The following is a 15,806-nucleotide window of genomic DNA, read 5'->3' as shown; positions in this document are numbered from 1 at the left end:
TCTTTCTTCAAAATCGTTTTGTCACTTCTAAGCCCTTCGCCTTCTTCTATACACTTTACGGTCGGCTTATCAGCTTCTGTGGACAAGCACTGAGGATTCTTCCGGGACTGCACCTAGTGCCCTCCCCAGAGCACCCCGGTGAGGGCCTGGCACGGGGCCCCTCGGACAGCTGCCGGGACTGCCGAGGGGCCGCTGGGCGCCGCGTGACCACCAGCCTCCCGGGAGGAGCCTTCCAGGCTTTCAGCATTTTTATTTGCAATAAAATACTAACTCCCGGGTGCTTGCTGTATCCCCGGTGCCCACAGCTGTTACCTCCTGTAATCCTAACTACTGCAAAGCTAGGCTTTTTAAGTTTGAACTTTTTTATTTGTATTTTTGTGGTGTCAGCAGCGCATGGCGACCACAGTCTTCACGGGAGCGGGCGCCGCCGCAGAACACCCGCGTGCGCACCTCCGCCCCTTGCGCGCCGTCCCTGCCCTCGGCTCCCCTCTCCCCCTTACTTCTTCCCATTTGCAGAAGACCTGTCTCCCTTTCTCCTCTTCCCTATCTTTTATTTTACTGCTTAAATTCTGTTCGCTTTGTTTCTCACATAAGAGAAACCACGTGGTATCCAAGTTGTGTCTGATTTACTTGACATCACAGTCAGGGGTAGGGAGACAGCAAAACGGCACAGCGCCTGCCTGGCAAGCACAAGGTCCTGCGTTCAATGCCCAGTACTAGAACAAAACAAAGCCAAAATATCGTGGTGACTAGGGGCACCGACTTCCTACAGATGACGCGAGTCTACCCACCTTTGTGGCCACATGGTAGTACTCCACGGTGTGTAAATACCACATTTTTGTTATCCACTCAGCTGTTGGTGGACGTGCGGCCACCCTGAGATTCAGTTACTGCAAGCTGTTGGGCACCCACGTTCTAAGAGCTGGATACTACAGCTGGATTGCCTTGCACAGAGTGAGGAGGCCACAGAGGCTGAAGAGCCAGCTGTTCCGAAAGACACACTTCCCCACCAGTCTACGCTATGGCTCACGTCCCACTGTCAGAACATAAAACCTGTGCCACACTCACCGCTCTGAGTGTCACCACTCGCCTGGCCTCTTCCCCTCACAGTGGTGAGCAGGCCACAGACCAAGTCCGGGGTGTCTACCATGGGAATTCCTTGGGGTAACAAGGAAAACAGCGGATTCCTTTTTGACAACTGGAAAGCTGCTGATCACTCCTCTGGAGCAATGTTTCCAGGGACCCTCTTGTCTCCTAAGTTCCAGCTCCCCAGTGTGGCCCGCAGGCCTTCGTGGCCTGGCCCTGCCTCCACCACCACCCAGGGCCACACCTGCCCCCAGGCACAGCACGTCTTCCCGCTGCTGCACGGACCAGGAGCCCAGCAACAGCAGAGGGCAGTGGAGCAGATCCCCGGCCCCCGGCCCAAGGGCTCCTCAAACTTCAGAACTCGGGGATCCACGAGATGAGTGCATTCCCAACTCCAACGCAGAAGGACTTCTGAGGAGGCTGTGTCTGTCCAAGTGTAACATCAACCAGCACATATTTAAAGCACTAAAACTAAACCCTGTGAGCAAGACCTGCTTCACACCAACCTAACGCACACATCACTGGGTGGGAGGAGCGACACACGCTTGGTGTGGTGAGGCCCTGGGTCCGATCCCTGGCAACACACACGCACACACACGCCTCATGTGAGGGTCACACACGAGCTGTGTAACAGGTTTTCCTCAGATAGGCTTGCCTATAGATGTCTAGCAAGAGGGCATTCATCTCTAAGGACAGATTTTTTTTTTTTAAATTATTTATTTGAGCCAGGGAGATGGCTCAGTGGAATAAGTGCTTCCTTAGCAAGCACAAGGGCCTGAGTTCAATCCCTGGTTCTGAAAAAAAAAAAAAAAAAGAATTTGTCTTGTGGGGCTGGGGAGATGGCTCAGTAGGATAAGCACTTGACTGACAAACACAAGGGTCTGAGCTCAATCCCCAGTTCCGCAAAAAAAAAAAAAAAAAAAAAAAAAAAAAAAAATTATTTGGTACAGGGTCTCGCTACACAGCTCAGACTCATAGTGATCCTCCTGTCTCAGCCTCCCCAGCGCTGGGATTACTGGCGTGCACAAACATGCCCAGTTTGGATGGCTGGCTGAGGTTCTGGGGCTGGCACAGCATGTGGTACTGGGGATCGAACTCGGGTCCTTGCACTTGCCAGGCAGGTGCTTAGACCGCTGAGCTATCTCCCTGGCCTTCTAAGGAGGGATTCTTTTTTTTTTTTTTTTAATTTTAGGGAAGGGTCTATAGGGTGTTCAGGGTTTTACTACTAGATCAGACTCACAGTGATTCTCCTGTTTACAGCCTCCCAAGAGCTGGGATTATAGGCATGTGCCACCATGCCCAGTCTCAGTTGCCACCTCAGGGTGCCCCGGGGACGAGGCTGGCACAGCAGGCCTGGGGATTGAACCCCTGGTCCCTGGGCCTGCTTGCAGGTGCTTTAATCCCCTGAGCTATACGTCTGGCCCCCAGGAGGGATTCTAATCAGTCATCACAAAGCACAGACCCACCTCGCTCACGATCCCTTCCTCATGCACAGAATAATTCTCTTTTCTTTTTTTGGCGGAACCGGGGATTGAACTCAGCCCCTTGCGCTTGCCAGGGAAGCGCTTATTCTACTGAGCCATCTCCCTGGCTCCTCTTCTGTTTTTTTGAAACAGGGTTTTGTTTCATAGTTCAGGCTGCCCCTGAACTAACTACATAGCCCAGGCTGGCCTTGAATGCACAGCAATACTTCTGCCTCAGCCTCCCCAGTGCTGGGATTACAGGCATGCTCAGCACTAACCCCCTTTCAAGCACTGCCCACACCGGCCCCGGCCTCCTATGCTACTGCTCTGGACAAAAGGTCCCACGTCCAGCTGCTTACGCAGCACCTGGGCTACGCGTGGGCCTGCAGGCTGCATGTCCAGGCGGGCTCCACTGGTTCCCTCTTTATGATTCCCCAAGGTCAAAACTGAGGTGCCGGGCAAGCTGGGCTCTCATGTGCAGGCTCAGGGCAAGAGTCCACTCCTGGCCTGAGGCGGGTGGCAGAGTACAAGTCCTGGTGGTGCAGGGCTTATGGCCTGGCTTCCTGATCGGAACCCGGCATTCCCCACTCGGCCTCAGGCCCAGGGGCCCCAAGTCATCTTCCTGTCCTTCAGGTCCCCGACTGCCCCCTCCTCTAGCACCCTGCAGGACACTCTGTCCTCACAACACCCCTCTGGTCTCCCAGGCCCACAGGGCGGTTTCCCCTCAAGGAACCCCAGATCCACAGGCCAGCAGCCTTAGCTCTGGCTACAGGCGTCCCTCCCACATGGCCATGACAACCACGCCTGGTCCCCATCGTAGTCACCGCTCAGGATGGAGACCCTTAAGGGCCATTTCAGGAATCCTGGCCACCATAGTGTCTACTCCTAATAGACGTGAGCCACTCCACTGTGCTCCTCTGGGAGCTTGCCCTGAAGCACCTGAACCAGTATCTCAGGTTCTGGGCTCAGCACAGTGAGGGCGTCCATACCAGAAGCGAGGATGCAAGCACCCACAGTGGACCTCGAGGGACAGACACTCGCCCCAGAGAGAGCCCCACACCGGGCAGGAGGGCGGCCACTGCAGACAGATGGGTGACAGAGGGGGCCATCAGGAAGGATAACAAGCACCCGGTTCTTAGCACCAGAAAATGGGAGCCAGGAACACGGAGTGGGAGGGAAGCAGGCTGGGTGTGACCTGCTGTCTGGGAATGCGTTCCTTTCAATAGGAAGATGGGTAGATGGATGGATGGACGGATGGATGGACAGATGGGTGGAAGGATGGATGGAGGCATGTACGGGTGACAGAGATGCAAGCCTACACACATGTCCACGTGGAAAGTTTTAACATACGCCAGCTCTCGTACCAAGAGGCCTGGGACTGGGGCTACCCAGGCAGTGCACACACCTGGCTCCCAGGCGCGGCCTCCAGGTGGGCTCCTCACACAGAGTGCTATGTTGTGCCACCCGAGACCCAGGCTCTGCCCCATCCACTGCTGCCACGGCCCTGGTCTCCGTGAGTCTTCAGGTGGCTGTGCCTCGGTGCCCACGTGGCCAGCTGCACATGCCCGAGTACCTTCCGAGGAATGTGGTCCTCACAGAAGGAGATCTGACCCCTCGAGCTGTGTTTTTTCCCCATCACTGCCTGGGTTCGCACACAACCACGCAGGGCTGGGATCTCCACTCAGGAGTTGGTGGAGAGGCAGGCAGAGCATCACAGGTGCCCTTGTGAGGTGACCGAGTCCAGGAACCAGCACAGAAAGGGTGCCAGGAAGGGGGGCAACAGGAACAGTCACCCCTCCCCAACAGGATGCTGGGCTTAGGGCCTGGTGGTGGCCCTGTGTCTACAGGGCTGAAGGGCAGGGATGACGCAGGGCATTTTCACAGGACAGCAACCAGCACGTGTCACCTGCCCTGGCTGGTGACCAGGGCTGGCATCATGTAGCCAGTCGTGTATGGTCACCTGTCAGGGACGCCTGTCATCTCATGGCGCCTCGGCTCCTCCCAGGAGGCACAGAGGTTTATAGAGTCACTGGAGCCACAGTGAAGGAGCTCCTACTGCCAGCCCCAAACAACCAGAACATCAACATAGGGGGCTGGTGAGGTGGCTCAGTGGTCTAAAGCACCCACTTAGAACAAACTAAGCTAAGCAAAAGCACAGGGACCGCGGTTCAATCCCCAGCACCACATGCCAGCCAGCCCCGCCCCCTGGTGGGCTGAGCTGGCCACACACACACACAAAATAAATAAATTAAAAAAAAAATAAAAAAAAAAACAAACAAAACATAGGACGGTGACACAGAAGGCCCTGTGCAGGGAAGCTGGGCCCCGCTGCCGCGCCTAGGCATGAGCGAGCCACACTGACCGCTTGCAGGGCACTCACAGGGCCCCAACGCATCGCCCCATGAAGTCTCTGTGAACTGTGAGGGGAAAACTTTGCATCGCTTCAGTCAGAATGAATCAAATTGAACTTGGTCGGCGGCCACGGGCCATGTGACCAGCCACAGAGGGTTACCACGACCCTGGGTCCCATCACGGTTGACGCGGCTGCTTGTCCCACTGCTGGTAGCCCTGTGTCCAGCTGTCTGTATGTTGCGCACATGGGTGGTGCGAGACCCCCATCGCGGTAGGAGGTGGCTCTGTGACGGTTATACACCTGCTACACCACAGCCTGGATAGACTGCGCTCTGGTTAGCGAACAAATGCCAACTATCAGAACACCTCAGGTTTGGCTGGCAGTGCCACGCACGTCCTGGGAGTCTCCCTCTGTCCATTTCTGTCTGTCTGTCTGTCTGTCTCTTGTGCACCAAAAGCCTACAGGTGGTAGCGCACCTACGTGGGCATGTGTGTCACCGGGGCACGCAGAGCCCTCCCTGTTGGCACAGGGCCCAAGTCCCTCGGCCGTGTATGCTGCGTTCAGGTGCTGAGCAAAGAGCTGAGATGAAAAGCCTTCTACAGCACCTTGCAAAGCTGAGATTACAATTTTTTGCTGGGCATGGTGGTGCACACTTACAATCCCAGCACTTAGGAGGCTGAGGCAGGAGGCTCTCTGTGAATCTGAGGCCAGCCTTATGTAGTGAGACAGTCCCTACCCCACCCCTGCTTTTATTAGTTTGGATCCTATCATCTAGTGGGAGCCCAAGACCCAACTTGAGCCAAGTGAAAGGACAGGAGGGCTTCAGGGCCACGTCGGCAAGGCACCCAGGGCAGGCCAACCTGCAGTGGACAGGACCCCGGCCTGGGGCTCCAGGCCACCCTCCCCTGGGTGTGCTCTGCATCCTGTCCTCTGTCCCTCGCAACCAGCGCCAGACATCTCTGTGTATGAGTCCAGTGAGGATAAGAAGGCGGCTCTGGCCAGCAGGCATATGCCAGACTGTGTCCTTCTTTAGTAAATGGGACAGAGGTGAAGCCACCAAACCTAAAGGCGGCTACAGCAGAGGGGCAGGTGTCCAAAGAAGACCTGGGCTAGCAAGAGAGAAGAGAGAAGCCAGGCACAGCGGGACACACCTAGAATCCCAGCACTTAGTGGCCAGGCTAGAGACCACACAGAGCAGGCTGGCCTGGTGGGCTGGGGACACGCAGGCTTTCCACAAGGACCCATGAGCAGCAGGGCCTGAGCGCTGTGCAACCCCATCCATGGGCCAGACCGTGGTGTCCCCACTGTCCCCGCAGCCTGGCAGTGTTGACGGACTACACAGAGCTTCTGTGGCAAACTCAGGTGGCCGTCAAAAGGTGGCCACACACCACCTTCAAGAAAAGGGAAACTGTCCACTATCGGAAAAATCTTCCAGCCTTGGAAACGGAAGGAAAAGGCAGCCAGTGGCGCATCCAGAGACACCTCGGCGGAGCCAGAGGAGGGAATCCACCTGCCAAAACGAGAGGCGCCGAGAAGACGCGCGAGTGAGGAACTGCCTGAGCAAGACGCAGATGTGACAGCTAGCTGGAAAGTCAGATGGGCACGTGACACCCACCGGAGAGGAATCTGCCCAAGAGGAGAACCCGGGGACCTCTGAAGACAGCAGTGGCCACGTATCTAAGGCAGAAGAGGACACTGAAAACCACTCTGAAACACTGGTAGCCCCTGCTCAATTTTCTCCAGCTTCTCCTAAGCCTAAACCCAAACCCAAATCCCTCCCTTCCCCGGGCCCATGCCTCCTGTTAACACGATCCCGGAGAGCAGGCGCCACCCCTCTGCCCAAGCCTAGGAGCTGAAGCACAACCCAAGAGGCTGCAGGTTCCTCTCACTCCAAAAGCCTAACGAGCTCCACAGCATTAGTGGTACCGTGTACGTCACCCACCTCTCTGTGTCCCAAAACTTGAAGAGAGACACCTGCTAGCCAAACAGGGACAGTGGGGACCGCAAAGGGCAAGGAGAACCCGGGCAACCAGCCAACGACTTCTCACCTCTCCTCAGACAATCTGATGGCTGGGGCGTCTGATCTCAAGGGACGGTCTTCTGAGACCGGAGAGCAGAGCCAGGCAAAGCCACAGCCACTGTTGTCACCTCCCGCGGCGGCAGTCCCTTCCACTTGCCCTCCTCTGCTCCTTGTGGGCCAAGACAGTGTGGCCCCACTCACTCCCCGGTCCTAGTCAGCAATAGGGCTGAGCTGCCCATCTCTGCCTCAGCCCCGTCAGCCCCTGTGGACTGCAGAGCCAACCCTCAGAACCATGCTCCACTCAGGCCCTGGCACGCTAAAAGTTTGCCAACCAAAGCTAAGCCTGAGGATGTCGCCTCTTAGCTGTGGCCCTGGGGCTGATGGGAGAATCCTCGGAGTCCTTCAGTGCCTGGAGGACGAAGGCACCAGGCCAAGCACTCCAACTCAGGATGGCAGCAGGGAAAGGCTTTGGCAACTGAGTGAGATGAAGGGACACGCCTGCTTTCACACTTGGCAATGGACCACCTATGAGGAGGTAGAGGACAAACACACCTTGCTGCAAACATGTGAAGAAGAGACAGGGAATCCAACAACCAAGTGGAACCAAGCTGGTCCAGAGACTCGGCCAAAGGCCCACAACTGAGGAACCAGAGCAAAGGAATACCCTAAAACGGAAGAATGAAGAGCGGGAAGCCAAACTGGACTGAAAGTGTAGACTTGGCCGGAAGCATGGCCGGTGACCCAGAGCTGCACATGCCTGGGTTCTGCTAGTGTCCGTGTCATCGAGTCCCCTGTGACTGCTGGGCAGACAAGCCCTGCACCAGGTTGACACTGGCAGACAAGGCAGCACCGGGGAAAGAGCGACTGAATTTAAAAGCACAGAAGTGGAAGCTCACAGAAGCCGACAGCTGATGAGGCCTTGTTGCACCTGAAGGAGCGTGGGGCCACTGGCAAGCACAGACGACGGTCTCTGGGGAAGGAAGGAAGCCGTGAGTCCTGGAAAGCTGAGATTGCGCTGAAACTTGAGCGTGTGCAACTCTGTTCAGCTTGGGTGACTCGCCTCTGCTGGAAAGTGCTGCTCACCTCCACAGCCCCGGAGGCGCCCATGGTGAAGGGCAGGGTGCAGTGACTCTGGCACAGCTGCGAGCTGGAGCAGGGGCCGCGGGTGACATCCGACGTTCTCCATGGGGAACATCAGCAAGGAGGAGGGGAAGACAGCACCAGGGCCCACTGCCGGACAGCGAGAGCGATAGAGCTGGCACCTGTGGGCCAAGGGAAGGCACTGGGCGCTGGGAAGGGTGGGAGTTGAGAGCCGGAGAGGAAGAGACATATTCTATTATATTAACGAAGAAAGGAGAAAATGGAACCATAACTGTATTTCTGAAGTAGGCGTTTGGTAGCTGAGAACTTATTAAGGGACTTGGAAATCGTCAACGCCTGACATGGACTCTGTGAAGACTGAATTCTGCACAGATGTCCTTGTTCTGCCCTCACGTTGGCACAGGAAGGCTCTGTTATTTTGTGCTGTGCCAGCGAAGCCCACTGCCAGAAGCAAACCCGCGCATCTCCACGCGTCTTCTTAAATGCAAGAGACCTCTGCTGGCTCTCAGTGAGCGCGCGCGTCCCGGTCTCTTGTACGCTTTAAGAAGCACAACTATGCACTTGACACCCTGCGTGCCCCTTTCCTTGTGTGTCCATTTCCCACAAAGAGAACAGGACACTGAAAAGACAGACGACCCCGTAAGACTGTGGTAAGCTGTAGGAACAAATCTCTCTCTTTTTTCCTTTCCCTCTCTTGATTACCTCCAAAGTCAAGGAGCTATACTTGATCTATGGAAGATAATAGTGACAGTCACGGCCCCCTTTGAAGAATGCGAAGCTGCACGTTAAGTAAGGCCCCAGCATGTGCTGCCTGCTGATGGTTCTGAGGGGGTGCAAATAGCCAGCTGTTTTTCAGCACTGCATTAAAAAAAGTTGAATTTATGCTGTTAAAATAAAGCACATGCATCAGAAAATACACCTTCCAAGGCTTGAAAGAAGAGACAATTTCCGCTGAGCTGTGTGTAGAAGAAAGCTTCTTACGTTAACAGCCTGCAGATTGCATTCGCATTCATGTTCAATGCCAGAGGTCAGCGAGATGAACGCCACAGACGGTGTCCCTAGCAGCCTGCAAGCAGTGTCGTCCACAACGGGAGACCCTCGGCTATTGTGTCGCCCCTTCCCGAGGATGGAATCCAGAGCCACTTGATGCCTGCTCTGGCTGGGGAGATAGCTCAGTGGCATAAGCACCTGCCTGGCAAGTGCAAGGTACTGAGTTTGGTCCCTGGTACCACACACACAAATATATATATGAAAGGCAAGACCTAAATAAAGTATCTTATTCTTAGAGCTCAGAGTAGAATTTCCTGCATTGCATTTGGTTTGAAATATGGAAGATGGTAATTGTTCATGTCAATCCAGAACTAAGCACTTCACCTGTTGGTTAAATTTAGATCCCCACTCATTGGTAATTTTTTTAAAAAAAATCATTTCAAAATGAATGACTTCACTTAAAATTAAAAAAAAAACTTGGCCTATTATAAAAAGCCACAACCATTTTTTTGTTTTGTTTTGTTTTCAGAACTATTTTACAAGAAAAGGAACCAGAAGTATTATACCTCTTGGTGCATTCAGCTATGGGCAGTAATAAAATAAACTTGTTCTCTGTTAAAAAAAAAAAAAAAAGTAAAAATCCACAAAAAAGAGATGAAACTCAGGGCACAGCAATAGGGACCACTCTTGGCAGCCACTGCCTTCAATTAGAGTTAGTGTCATTTATTTACTATTATTATCATTTTGATTTTTTGAGACAGGATCTCAAAAGGCTGGCCTTGACCTCACAGGGATCTTCCTGCCTCAGCCTCCCAAATGCTGGGATCACAGGTGTGGAGAGAGAGAGAGAGAGAGAGAGAGAGAGAGAGAGAGAGACAGAGACAGAGACAGAGACACATACAGAGACACAGAAAGAAATAGAGACAGAGAGGCAGAGAGCAGCCCTCACTTAGTGCTTCCCTTAAGCTCTGAGTCTCGCTTACTTCAGGATAAGTTGCCCTGCCCTCCTTCCTTGCTGAGCTCGGCCTGCCCCACAACTCCGGATCTGTGCCCGGAAGCGGGGAGGGTCTCTCCTGGCCCGAGCGACACCATTAGCTAGCAGATGCTCACAAGCTGACCTCGGCCCCAAGGGCCGGCTGGCCACCGTGCTCCCCACAGGAGAGGGCAGTACCACTCCAGAGTGATCTCCAGGCTGCTGGGCACACAGAGCTAAGAGCAGACGGCACCTGGGGACACTGCTGGGGGCTGGGGCGTGGGCAGCAGGGATGTCCTGGCACCGAGCAGGGTGCTTCTTCAGGGGTTTCTGGTCCTGGTGACGGTGAGCAGGGTGATGTAACACAAAAAAGCAGGCCAGCCACATTTCAATCTGTGTCTTTACATGAGAAACAAAAAGTAACAACCACCTGTGAGGATGCGTGTGCCACACACAGAGAGGGAAGCTTCGGAAGTTAGGAAAAGAGCATTCTTGGTTAAACGAGAAGAATTTCAAAATGACACCCAAAAATTGCCAGGAAAGGGCCCAGTGAGATAGCTCAGCGGTCTCAAGCGCTTGCTTAGGGAAGCTTAGGTAAACCACAGGGACCACAGTTCAATCCCCAGCACCACGTGCCGCGCCAGCCCCTCCCAGGCTGAGCCAGCCACATACACACCAAAAAACATTGTCAGCAAAAAGTAGCAAATAATAGCTCTATTTTAAAGAAAGACAATGATTACTATGTTGTTCAAGAAAACCAAATAGGTCATATTACAAAATCCCACAGTTTAAAAAAACACACCAAACACCTGTTGTTATACCACTGTAAAAGAAAAAACAAGAACAAGCAGCTTCGAGAGATGAGCTCAGCCGGTGCGCGGCACACAGCTGTCATCGGAGCAGGCTGAGGCAGGAGGATCACACACTGCAGGCCAGCTGGGCATCACAGTGAGACCCTCTCTCAGAATAAGCAACAGAAGGATTGGGGCTGGAGCCCGGGGACAGCGCCCTGGAGTCAGTCCCCAGGGCTGCATTACAAAAATCAGTATTTCATGGCTCATGAGCCCAACCGATCCTTATTTGATCGCTCTGCTTGGACATGGGCCTCTGGGATCCATGCCCAGGCTTCTCCCTTAGCTGCCAGCAGGTACAGCACTCCACTTGGAGAGGTCTGTGTCTACCCCCCATATCCCAGTACTGACCCTGGGTTGGTTGACTGATTGATTTTCTGTATTTTAGGGAAGGGTCTACAGGGTGTTGAGGGTCTCACTACTAGATCAAACTCATAGTGATCCACCTGTTTACAGCCTCCCAAGTGCTGGGATTACAGACACACATCACCACGCCCAGTCTCAATTGCTTTTGCAGTGCACCCTGGGGGCAGGGCAGGCACAGCAGAACCGGGGATTGATCCCCCAGCCCCTGCTTGCAGGCACTTTAATCTGCTGAGCTATTTGGCTGGCCCTTATTTATTTTTGAGTCAGGGTCTCACTATGTAGACCAGGCTGGCCTTGCCCTCTCTTACGTAGCCCAGACCTGCCTCACACTCAAGGTGACCCTCCTGCCTCGGCCTCCCGAGTGCAGGGATTACACGTGTGTGCCACCACAGCTGGCTCACCCCACGTACCCAAGCGCAGTGGGCCAGGGGAGGCGGCTAGGATGAAGGTGCCATCTGTGCGGCCCCGGCTCCCCTGAGGAGCAGGCTCCTGGGGCACCGTGCATGCGTCCTAGCACAGAAAGTGTAAAATGGTGAACACGACGCAGACGTGCAAGCCCCAGTTAGCGCCCCTTTGGAATCCAGTCACAGGGCTTCTGGAGCAGAAGCAAGGTGCAGCATAGAGCAGATTCCAGAGCGGTGGGGACAGACAGGAGTCAGGACAGTCGAAACCCCGCACATAGACGAGCACTGCGGTAGCTACTTTCCCCCAGAGCCTGGTTCCCCACATGCACCACAAGTCAGCTCCTGTACATAATAATGCTGGTAACTATAAAGATGCAATTTGCTGGGAATCATGACCCACAGATTAACTGGATTTTCAAATATTCAAATCACAGCAGCAGGAAGAACTTGGAACTGGGGATGCTGGGAAATAATCTGGGGATCCAGGCCACAGGAACTCTGGGTCTTGGGGTCTCAGCCTAATGGGGATGACCTGCTAAACCAGGAATTCAGAAAGTCATAGGATAAACATGGTACATATTCCTAAGCGTCAAGTTTCTGAAAAGAAAAAAATGAATGAGAGTTCACTAAATTAAATCACTATTTTTCAATTAAGTTCAATAGAACTAGTGGCACACAAAATTAAGATATACATACATACATACACACAATACACATATATATTCTTTTTTTATGCATTTAGTACAGGGTCTACAGGGCCTCACTACACAGATTGTACTTGTGATCCTCCTGTTTTCAGCCTCCCAAGTGCTGGGATTATAGGTGCGTACCACCACACCCAATCTCTCAGAGTCTCAGTGCACCCCAGGGGCGGGGCTGGCATGGCACACTGGGGATTGAACCCCAGTCCCTGCATCTGCCTAAGCAGGTGCTTTAATCCACTGAGCTATCTGGCCAGCCCAAGATATATTTTTCAGATAGCACACAAAATTTCAAAGCAACTTCAGTCGTTTTTGGTACTGGAGATGGAACCCAGAGAGGCTCAACCACTAAGCTACGTCTCTAACGCCCTTCTGAATTTTTATTGTGAGATGAAGTCTCCCTACATTGCCCAGTCTGGCCTCCAACACACAAACCCCGTCTCAGCTCCCCAAGCAGCTGCTGCACAAGCTGTGCCCCCGTGCCTAACACAACGTCACATAGCAGTGTAACTCAGATCCACAGTTTAAGTATATTAAGAACAACTGGAAGAAAAGTTTCAGAAGTACAGCTGGGAATATGATGTCAGTGGAGGTTTGTTTAAAATAGAGTGACATGATCAGATCAGTGCTGTGCGAGGGTTATCTTGGGAAAGTGGTGTGAAGGATAGGCTAAAATATGAGACAGGACTGCAACAGCAGGTGACAACCTAAAAAGCTGAGTCTGTGGAAGAGATTTAAAGACCATAATCAGACCTAAGAAGTGATGACAGAGACCCAAGAAGATAACAGAAAGCTCAGGAAGGTTCCAGAAAGTTCAGGAAGAGTCCAGAAAGTTAACAGAGACCAGAAAGTTCAAAGGAGTCCAGAACTTTCAAGAAGTTGAGGAAGATTCCAGGAAGCTCAGGAATTTGAGGAAGAGTCCAGAAAATTCAAGAAGAATCCAGAAAGTTCAGGAAGAGTCCAAAAGTTAACAAAGAGACCAGAAAGTTCAAAAGATTCCAGAACATTCAAAAAGTTGAGGAAGATTCCAGAAAGTTCAGGAAGAATCTGGAAAGTTCAGGAAGATTCTACAAAGTTCAGGAAGGTTCCAGAAAATTCAGGAAGTTGAGGAAGAGTCCAGAAACTTCAGGAAGCTTAGCAGGAGGGCTTGTGTGAGTGCATGGCAAATACTTTCAACAATTTATTAACACATGTTCATATTTTTAGTGCTTGTGTTTTTAATAAGGTATTTCATATATGTACCTCTAAGAGCTCCACTTCAAAATAATACTTTCAGTGTGCTTTTTAACCACAGAAACTAGTGCTGTGGAATGTTATTATAAATGTTATAAGGAAAGTTAAACAAAAATTGATTTATGAAACTATGTTTAAAAGAAAATACTTACGTTTTCAAAAGGTGAAGAACAATTACTGTGTTCCTACTGTTTAGCATCAGGTAATGACTTTTCTAGAGACATATTACCCAGCTTGACAACTAGAGCAAAGAATGTCTTTGGTCATGTGATATTCTTAAATAAAGGAATAAATACAGACTCCCTTCTGGAAAAGAACAAGTATTTCAAATATCTGATTACTTCATAATTGAATAAAAGCCACATTAGTCATTTTACGGGGGTAAGTATGCAGTTTCCACTCAGGTAATTTAATGCAGGCCTTACTGGCTGAAAGACAAAATAAAATGTTCATCTTCATTAGTGAGCTAACAGCAAAACACAGCTACTAAGAAGAAAACAGGCATTAGATCTGCCCAGGGAAACTGAGAAAAGACAAAATCCTAAAAATTCACACGGAACATATTCATGAAAACACTGCAACTTAAAAAAGTAGAGGAAGTAAGTGTAAATACAATGGACCAGTAAAAATAGCAAATCCTAACCCAAATAATCTCTAAGTAAGACTGTCTTTTAATTGATTTTAGAAATTACCATACTTTGGTTTATTTTCTTTACTTACAAAGCGCTGACTGTTAATAGTTATATGACTGTAATCTGAAAAGATAAACCCTAAACTAGGCTGTAAAGCAGTCCAGCTTTTTTTTTTTTTTTACTTTTAGATGAAACTCTAGCTTTCTGACAATGGAAAAAAATCTTTAACTTAGGGTGAGGATTTAAGATCTTTCACTCAGCAGTGATAACTGATCTATACACCTATAGATGATGCATGCGCCCGTTTTGTTTGCTAGTTTATGCCTGCTGCTTGCAGGAAACCTTAAGGTTTAGGGGGACAGAGAAGAATATCTCAAAATGATATATCTCAGTGGTAATCCCAGAAAGCTCGTCCGCATGTCTGACAGCGAGTCTAATTAAACCCCTAGAGGTACTTTTCAGCTATTTGGACAAGGAAATGACAGATGTCCACAGCAAAGAGAAATCGCTCTGCCTCGAATTTTGCACCTGAACATTTCTAAGGCTGTGGAAGCACATCCCCGGGCGGCGAGGCCATGCTGACTTCCGGACGCTCTGCAGCCAGCTGTCCCCCGGCTTCTCCTGCACCGGCTGGGTGGTCGCTCGCTCGCAGGGGTCGGGACAGGTGCAGGGAAGCAGGCCCACAGACAGGAAGCGGACCGCGAGGGAAACAGCTGGGCCGGGTGAATGCGCGCAGTAGTGATCCGGCTTTCACACAAAGCCGGCCCGCCTCAGACACGCTCACTCAGCTGGTCAGCTCAGTGCAGCCTCCTGGTCTCAAGGCACAGATTTGGGGTGCCGGTCACTTTGTTTTGTGGGTCACACGGAACAAACGCCGGGCAGGCGTCCTGGCCCCGGAGGGTGGTGTCCCGACGGGGTGGGGGTGGTGGAGGGTGGTCGCTGGGCGCCTCTGCCCAAACCTGCAAGTGCAGGGACGCGGACCGCACGGAGCGCAGCGTCAGGTCACCTGTGTGGGGCGTCTGTGAGCCGCCGGGATACCACGGAGAAACCCAGAAAAACACAAGGAACTCTTAGGGCTTTGCTAAAACAGAACGCGGAGACGTGGCGTGGGAGGCAGGAGGAGGTCGCCGCGCAGGGTGACCTCAGGCGTCTGCGTGGCCGCTCCACTCGAGCTCCACGCCAGGCGGCGGCTTCGCACCGAAATAGATCGACCGCCCGACCCGAAGCGGAGGCTCTGAGGCCACAAAGGCGTCTGTCTGTCACCCCCCCCGAAGCGCCACGCGGGCTCCCTCGCTGTCTCCCGCTGCGACACCGGGTCCCGCACCCTCGGGGCGTCCCGTCCCGGGCCCCAAGCGGACGCCAGGTCTCCGGACCTCAGGGGACACCAAGTCCTGTACCCTGAAGGGGGCACCCCGGTCTCGGACCTGCGGAGACACCCCGATCCCAGACCCCGTAAGGGACAGCCCGGTCCTCGGACCCGCGGGGTCACCCCGGCCCGGAGGGCTCCCGCCGTCTCCCCGCGCCGCCCGCACCTGGCACCCGCAGCCGCGCGGCAGGTTGCGCACCAGGATCTTCCTGCGGTTGCCCAGCGCCCGCCGCATCCGCTGCAGCCGCGCGCGCACCTCGTCCGCCG

General features: G+C 52.8%; 1 protein-coding gene across 1 annotated transcript in view; it reads right to left on the bottom strand.

Moving 5' to 3' along the window:
• Raver2 (ribonucleoprotein, PTB binding 2) overlaps positions 1-15,806 on the bottom strand; it is a 63,060-nt gene that overhangs the window by 46,946 nt on the left and 308 nt on the right. Inside the window, exon 2 of the mRNA XM_023718303.1 lies at positions 15,706-15,795. Coding sequence (XP_023574071.1) covers positions 15,706-15,795 — 90 coding nt within the window. The remainder of the gene's footprint in view (positions 1-15,705; positions 15,796-15,806) is intronic.

This window comes from Octodon degus, unplaced genomic scaffold, assembly GCF_000260255.1.
Source record: "Octodon degus isolate 3935 unplaced genomic scaffold, OctDeg1.0 scaffold00057, whole genome shotgun sequence".
Lineage (NCBI taxonomy): Eukaryota > Metazoa > Chordata > Mammalia > Rodentia > Octodontidae > Octodon > Octodon degus.
Note: the sequence above shows the minus strand (reverse complement) of the source record. Positions and strands in the feature narration are given on the sequence as shown.